The following is a 7,500-nucleotide window of genomic DNA, read 5'->3' as shown; positions in this document are numbered from 1 at the left end:
GATTTATTTATTTTTTCTTCGTTTATTTATTTATTTATTTATTTATTAAGAGTTGCCGTAAATTCTGCAAAGGGATTCAATATTTTTTTCATTTTTTTTTCATTTTTTTCCACTTGTTTTTTTTTTTTTTTATTCTGGTTAAAAAAAAGAGAGAAAAAATGAGAGAGAAAGAGAGAAAAAAAGAGAGAGAGAGAAAGTGAAAGAGTTTAAAGATTTGTGAATATGATGTATGGGATTTTCTCCTTTTTTCCCCTTCTGTCTCTATCTCTATTTCTTTTTTTCTCTTTTTCTTTTTTCTTTCTTTTTTTTTGTTAGGGGTTAAAAGTTTGCGGCATTCAATAAACAATAAAGGAAATGGAAAAAAGGCAAGAACTGGGATTAGAAGAGAGAGAGAGAGAGAGAGAGAGAGAGAGAGAGAGAGAGAGAGAGAGAGAGAGAGAGAGAGAGAGAGAGAGAGAGAGAGAGAGAGGGAATAAATCAAAGAAAACGACTTCACTGCTCCCTGCAAAGATTAGAGTCATTTACACACACACACACACACACACACACACACACACACACACACACACATACACACATATCGCTCGTCACTTTTTTTCTTTCCTGTGATTGGCGTTGTGTCATCTGTGCTGGTGGTGGTGGTGGTGGTGGTGGTGGGGAGAGAGAGTGTTGGGGGGTGGAGGAAAGAGGGGGGCTGAGTAAGGTAGGTGTTTTGTCTACCTGTTTCATTCTCTCCTCGCCTTCCGGTCCTGACAACGCAACTTTTTATGATTTCGTGGCGTTGGCTGAATTTTGAGTGTGTGTGTGTGTGTGTGTGTGTGTGTGTGTGTGTGTGTGTGTGTGTGTGTGTGTGTGTGTGTGCTTCCTTGTAAACGTCCTCTTTTCTCTCTCTCTTTGTCTCCGTTGCTCCGTCTCTTCCTTCCCCTTTATCCTCCTCTTCCCATTCCTCCTCCTCTCCTCCTCTCTCCTCTCCCGCGTCTCCTCCCCACCAAAGCTTCACTCCTCGTCTGTGTCGCTGTGTTTCCCTCCCTACCTCACTGTGTGTCCCCAAGTTTCCTTTCCCCTCTCTGCCCTGTGTGCGGCCCCTCAGCCCCTCAGCTTGTCCTGAGTGCCGTCCCTCAGCCCTCCAGCCTGCCCTGAGTGCCGCCCCTCAGTCCCCAATCCTGCCCTGTGTGCTGCCTCTCAGCCCTTCAGCCTGCCCTGTGTGCCGCCTCTCAGCCCCCCAGCTTCTCCTGAGTGCCGTCACTCAGCCCCCCAGCCTGCCCTGTGTGCCGCCCCTCAGCCCCCCAGCTTGCCCTGCGTACTGTTCCTCAGCCTCCCAGCCTGCCCTGTGTGCTGCCTCTCAGCCCCCCAACCTGCCCTCAATGCCTCGCCCGCAGGTTCCTGTCACACACGAAGGAGGGCTGCCCGGACGGCCACATGCAGATCGAGGAGCTGAGCCGCCCCCAGAACAGCGGGTTCTGGTGCGGCACGTCCTGGGGCCACAACGTGTACTACTCTGAGACCGCCGCCGTCACGCTCATGCTGCGAGTGTTCAACCTAACCAAGGTGCCGCAGGACCGGGGTAACCCGGCGTCTTTCCAGCCCCAGGACACCATCATGCTGCGCCTCTCCTACCGCTTCCTTCGCAAGGAGCGCGCCGTGCTGCGCTACGGTCCGCCCTACAAGCCCAGCTACCGCGGCGAGGACCTGCCCAACTCCTTCTGCGACAAGTACTTCGAGAACTGCGACAAGCAGAACTGCAAGATCCAGTCCCCGAACTTCCCCGGCATGTACCCGCGCAACCTGACGTGCTACTACCGCGTGCGCCAGACGCGCGTGCCTGAGGGCAAGGTGGCGCTGGTGTCCGTGCTGCAGCGCAACCCGCACCTCATCTACATCAAGGACCGCAACGCGCCGCACCTGTCCCGTGAGCAGCGCCTGGAGGTGGGCGCCGCCTGCCACGAGATCCACGACTACCTGGTGGCCTACGACGGCAACACGACGCGCACGCCCGTGTTGGCCAAGGTGTGCAAGGGCGGCACGCCGCTGTCGCGCATCACGGCCAGCGGCCCCGACCTGCTGCTGCTGTTCCACGCCTCGCCCTACGACTTCCCCTTCCAGGACTCGCCGCGCCGTCACATCTTTGGTTTCGAGCTGGACGTGGAGGTGGAGTTCGTGGACAAGGAGAGCACGGCGTACGTGCGGCGCGGCGGCCAGTGCGAGTACGAGGCCACGAGCATGGGCCAGCGCAGCGGCTACGTGCAGGCGGCGGCGCACTCCCTGCTGGCCAACACCACGTGCACGTGGCGCCTGCGCGCAGGCGCTGCCGAGGTGGTGTGGCTGTACTTCCTACACTACCGCCACGTGCAGCACCCCGAGATGCCGCGCCCCGCGCATTGCCCCAACACCCTCACCATCTACAACGGCCCCGGTCCCGTGCACGGCGCGCCCGTCAACGACTCCATGTTGCTGGGCCAGTTCTGCAAGCCGGACAAGTTGCCGCGCGTGTGTGGCGGCGTGCACGCCCCCGGGCCATACTCAGCACCGTGCGCACCCCATGACAGCTACGTGTCCTCGCTGCCCGGCATGACGCTGTCGCTGCGCTACGCCGCCGGCACTACACCCGCGCACGTGGAGTTCTTGGCGCGCTACGAGTTCGTGGACACCCGCCAGTGGGGCGACCCTGCCCCGGGGGGCGGCCCCTGCGACAGGGTGTTCACCGTGCGGCCTGACCGCCTGTTCGCCTCGCCGCGCGACGTATTCCTCTTCGGGCGCGGCGGATCGCGGCGCCTGCGGTGCGTGTACACCTTCGAGGTGGGGCCGCGGCAGCGCGTGTCGCTGCGCCTGCTGCGCGCCAAAATGGGCCCCGAATGCACCACACTGTACCATAACGCCTCGCGGCGCCACGAGTGCTCGCACGGCGGCGCGGCGGGTCAACCGTCCATCACGCTGGTGGAGGAACCCTGGCCCGGCGTGCCCCTGCAGCGGGCGTGCCTGTGCAACGTGTCCCACGGGCGGCCCTTCAGCCTGGTGTCCTACACGCGCCGCCTCACGCTCACCTTCGCCGTGCCGGACATGACGCCCGCCGACGACTACAACCACTTCTTCTTCGAGGGCGAGTACTCGGTGGTGCCCGAGCCGCCCGAGGTGGCACGCCGCTGCAACCAGACGGCGCGCCTCCTACACGGTTCCTTCGGCAACTTTACAGTGGGTGCGGGGCGCGGCGACCTGTGCGCCGGCCTGCCGCGCCTCATCCGCGCCGTGGACGCTTCCTTCCTGTTCATGCGCGTGCGTGGCTTCGCGGCCGTGGGGGACAACTGCCGCGTGGCGTCGCGCATCAATGTGTTCGCGGCGGGCGGCGTGGCGCCCCTGGCCTCAGTGTGCCCGGAGCGCCGCGACGTGTTCACCAACATCTTCAGCAGCGGCTGGGACCAGTTTGACTTCCACTTCCAGGACGAGGACCTGCTGTGGGGCAACATGACGGGCCTCGCTGTCCCCGCCGAGCCCCCCACCGCTGCCACTACCGCCGCCACGTTGGGCGACGCTAACGACCACGGCCTGTCCTCCATCCTCTCCTCCTCCACCACCACCACCACCACCACCACGACCACCATCACGACTACCACCTCGACTACCACTACCACCACCACCACTACCATGGTCCCCACTCTGCACGGCGTAGCCTCCTCCCTGGCGGCGCCCAACGAGGCGGTGCCGCGCTTGGAGTCCCGCGACCTGCTGGTGGAGTACGTGGGGAACTACTCCGGAAGCTTCCTGGTGACGTGGGTGTCGCTGTGGCGGCCGCTGCGCGCCGAGGCGCTGGTGTCCGCAGCGGCGGACCCCTGCCCGCACAGCTGCTACGACATCGGCGCGTGTCTGCCGCAGGAGCTGTGGTGCGATGGCATCGTTCACTGCCCCACCGGCCAGGACGAGGGCATGAAGGCGTGCGGCCTGCTGGCAGTGATACCGTGGATGTACGTGATCGCCGCGGGTGTGATGACGCTGTCGCTCGTGTTGCTGTTCGTGGCCGTGGTGGTACACGAGCAGCTGGTGTACATGCGGAAGATGGTGGCGGATGCGGCGGCGCTGGCACTCAACAACGGCACCAGCCTGAAGGGCGGCACCGACCTGCTTGTGCCGCCCTCGGACACCTGGTGACAGCGCGCCCCCGCCGGCGGCGACGACTTGGTCTGCGTTGACTACGAGACCACGGTGTAGCCGCGGCGGGGCCCCACACTGCCACCACCACTACCACTACCACCACTGCTCTGTGTACGTGTGCGTGTGTGTACGTGTGTGTACGTGTGTGTACGTGTGTGTACCACCGTTTTGCTGTACGTACGTCTGTCTGTGTGTGTTGATGTGAATATGTACAAAGCTGTTATAGATGTACATTATATAGACAAGGAGGGAGGGAGGTGTGGGAGGGTGCACGCCCCCTCCCACACCCTCCTTCCCCCCTCCCGGACGCCCACTCCCCCATCTGACCCGTGAAAAAAAAAAAACATTAGTAGACGGTAAACACAGGCCCCTCCACCCCCACCCCCTACACCCTACCTGAACGAACATAGATCAAATATTGTAATCATTTCTGGTGATATAAAAAAATACTCTATTCTGTTAAGTTTTAAGTGTGTGTGTGTGTGTGTGTGTGTGTGTGTGTGTGTGTGTGTGTGTGTGTGTGTGTGTGTGTGTGTGTGTATGTGTGTGTGTGTGTGTGTGTGTGTGTGTGTGTGTGTGTGTGTGTGTGTGTGTGTGTGTGTGTGTGTTTTCTCCCTCTTCGGGTATTTGTAATTTTATATTTGATAATAAAACCAAAAAAATAGGAAAATTTTATATATATATATACCAAAAGTTTCGTCATTCATCTTATTCTCCTTCCTTCCTTCCTTCCTTCATTCCTTCCTTCCTCCCTGTCTTCCTTTTCTTCCTTCTTCCCTTCCTTTCATCATTCCTTCCTTCCTTTCTTCCTTCCTTCCTGTCTTCCTTTTCTTCCTTCTTCCCTTCCTTTCATCATTCCTTCCTTCCTTTCTTCCTTCCTTCCTGTCTTCCTTTTCTTCCTTCTTCCCTTCCTTTCATCATTCCTTCCTTCCTTTCTTTCTTCCTTCCTTCCTTCCTTCCTTCCTTCCTTCCTTCCTTCCTTCTATTCATCACCCTCTTTTTACTTTCTTCTCTTCCTTCTTTCATCACTTTTTTCCTCCCATCCTTAACCTTAGCACTCCTCTTCCTCCTCCTCCTCCTCCTCCTCCTCCTCCTCCTCCTCCAATCTCATTTAATCCTCCCAACACTTTCCTCCTAAAGCTACTACGAGGAACGCCATTTTTCCTCCTTTCCTCCATCCTTCTCTCCATCCCTCCTCCCCATTCTCTCCATCTTTATCACTCTTGAGGGAATTTCGTCGCCTCTCTCTCTCCCCCCCACCCTCTCTCTCTCTCTCTCTCTCTCTCTCTCTCTCTCTCTCTCTCTCTCTCTCTCTCTCTCTCTCTCTCTCTCTCTCTCTCTCTCTCTCTCTCTCTCTCTCTCTCTCTCTCTCTCTCTCTCTCTCTCTCTCTCTCTCTCTCTCTCATTCGCATTGTGTCAACAGAAAGCAAAAGATAATTACTTTTCTTCTTCTTCTTCTTCTTCTTCTTCTTCTTCTTCTTCTTCTTCTTCTTCTTCTTCTTCTTCTTCTTCTTCTTCTCTTTCCGTTAGTATTATTTTTTCCTCTTTCCTCTCCACTCCTCCTCCTTTTTTATTCCCTCTCTCTCTCTTTCTCTCTCTCTCCCTCTCCCTTCCTTTATTCCTTCCTTCCTTACTTCCTCTTTTATCACCTAGTTACCAGTTTGCCTTTCGTTTTTCTCTCCCCTTTCTCCCTTCCTCCTCCTCCTCCTCCTCCTCCTCCTCCTCCTCCTCCTCCTCCTCCGCTTCTCTTTCTTTATCTCACCCTCCCTCCCTCATTCTTTCTTTCTTTCTTTCTTTTTTTCTCTCACCCTATCCTTCCTTCCTCTTTCTCTTTTCTCTTCTCTCTCTCCCCACTGCATTCCTCATCATTTTTTATCTTCTTCTTCCTCTTCTTCCTCCTCCTCCTCCTCCTCCTCCTCCTCGTAGTCCTCCTCCTCCACCATCACCACTGCCGCCTCCTCTTTCATTTCCTCTTCCTCTTTTTAACCCATACGTCCTTTCATCCCTCCTCCTCTTCTTCCTCCTCCTCCTCCTCCTCCTCCTCCTCCTCCTCCTCCTCCTCCTCCTCCTCCTCCTCCTCGTTCACATCCTCACAGGGGGAGAGTTATAAGGACATAAAGGTGAGAGGAGGGGAGAGGGAGAGAGAGATTACCTTTACTCTCTCTCTCTCTCTCTCTCTCTCTCTCTCTCTCTCTCTCTCTCTCTCTCTCTCTCTCTCTCTCTCTGTCTGATATGACCAGGTATCAGGAAAGGAGAAAATAAAAAAAAACATAAAATACAGAATGAAATAGCACGCAACACCAAAACATACAAAAAAAAAAACACTGAAAAATAGAAAAAAAGAAAAAATCGAGACAGATACAGATAGATAAATAGATAGATAGATAGATAGATAGATAGATAAATGGATAGACAGACAGACAGATAGAGAGATAGACAGGTAAATAGTTTAATGACCACAGCAATGTACAGCATAATCTATATTTACTTACAATAAACCTATAACATTCCACTCAACAGTAAGATAAACATAAAATAAAATAAAATAAAATAAAATCTGTAGTCTAAGATTATACAAAAAAAAAAAAAAATAACAATGATAACAAATATAACAAAAGAATAAGTACTAAGATTACCAAGCCTATTAATCATACGTCTGGAAGATCTCGCATGTAAACAAACCTTGGAGAGTAAGCGACGCGTCTCCTGTTTGTTTACATTCTTACATGATCGCATCTCAGCCTTGGGACACTTAAACATTTGCATTTTTCTAACGTTCCTCCTCTAGTGCGCCTTTTTCTCAGTGCTGCTAAGACTCCTCAGGTGCTGAAGGATGCCTGGGTGCTGCTGGACGCGGAGGCAGTGAAGGGTTTGTAGGATAAGCGAGTATTTAAGAGGTAAGGATGAAAAGAAGGATATTTAGTATGAGAAAACAATTGTGTGTTTTTTTTTTCTTTCATTTCTTTTCCTTTTTCTTTCTTTTTCTGTTTTTTTTTATTTTGTGTGCGTTAGAAAGAGAGAGAGAGAGAGAGAGAGAGAGAGAGAGAGAGAGAGAGAGAGAGAGAGAGAGAGAGAGAACGAGGGAAATTCTGACACACACACACACACACACACACACACACACACACACACACACTAAACATAAATACACCCATCAGACAACTGAATAATGTCAACAAATTAAAAAATAAATAAAAAATAAACAAATAAATAAAGAGTATTTCAAGAGAAAGAACAACAAAATTAAACATGAACAAATAGAAAAAAAGAGCAAATTATGTAGAAGTTAATGAAAATTTTAATTAATATGTTTTTGTTTGTTTATGCAACTCTTAATAGACAATCAAATCCTTTTAT

General features: G+C 52.8%; 2 protein-coding genes across 2 annotated transcripts in view; both read left to right on the top strand.

Annotated features, from left to right (window-relative positions):
• The window catches only part of LOC135091981 (uncharacterized), a 7,831-nt gene extending 3,511 nt beyond the window's left edge, over window positions 1-4,320 (top strand). Inside the window, exon 3 of the mRNA XM_063990083.1 lies at window positions 1,380-4,320. Within this exon, the coding sequence (XP_063846153.1) occupies window positions 1,380-4,140 (2,761 nt within the window). The 3' untranslated portion in view covers window positions 4,141-4,320. The remainder of the gene's footprint in view (window positions 1-1,379) is intronic.
• A 2,562-nt stretch (window positions 4,321-6,882) lies between these two features.
• Window positions 6,883-7,500, top strand: part of LOC135091977 (CDP-diacylglycerol--glycerol-3-phosphate 3-phosphatidyltransferase, mitochondrial-like) — a 25,808-nt gene continuing 25,190 nt past the window's right edge. Inside the window, exon 1 of the mRNA XM_063990077.1 lies at window positions 6,883-7,040. The gene's annotated coding sequence lies outside the window, so the exon portion shown is untranslated. The remainder of the gene's footprint in view (window positions 7,041-7,500) is intronic.

This window comes from Scylla paramamosain, chromosome 39 (genome assembly GCF_035594125.1).
Source record: "Scylla paramamosain isolate STU-SP2022 chromosome 39, ASM3559412v1, whole genome shotgun sequence".
Classification (NCBI taxonomy): Eukaryota; Metazoa; Arthropoda; class Malacostraca; order Decapoda; family Portunidae; genus Scylla; species Scylla paramamosain.
Note: the sequence above shows the minus strand (reverse complement) of the source record. Positions and strands in the feature narration are given on the sequence as shown.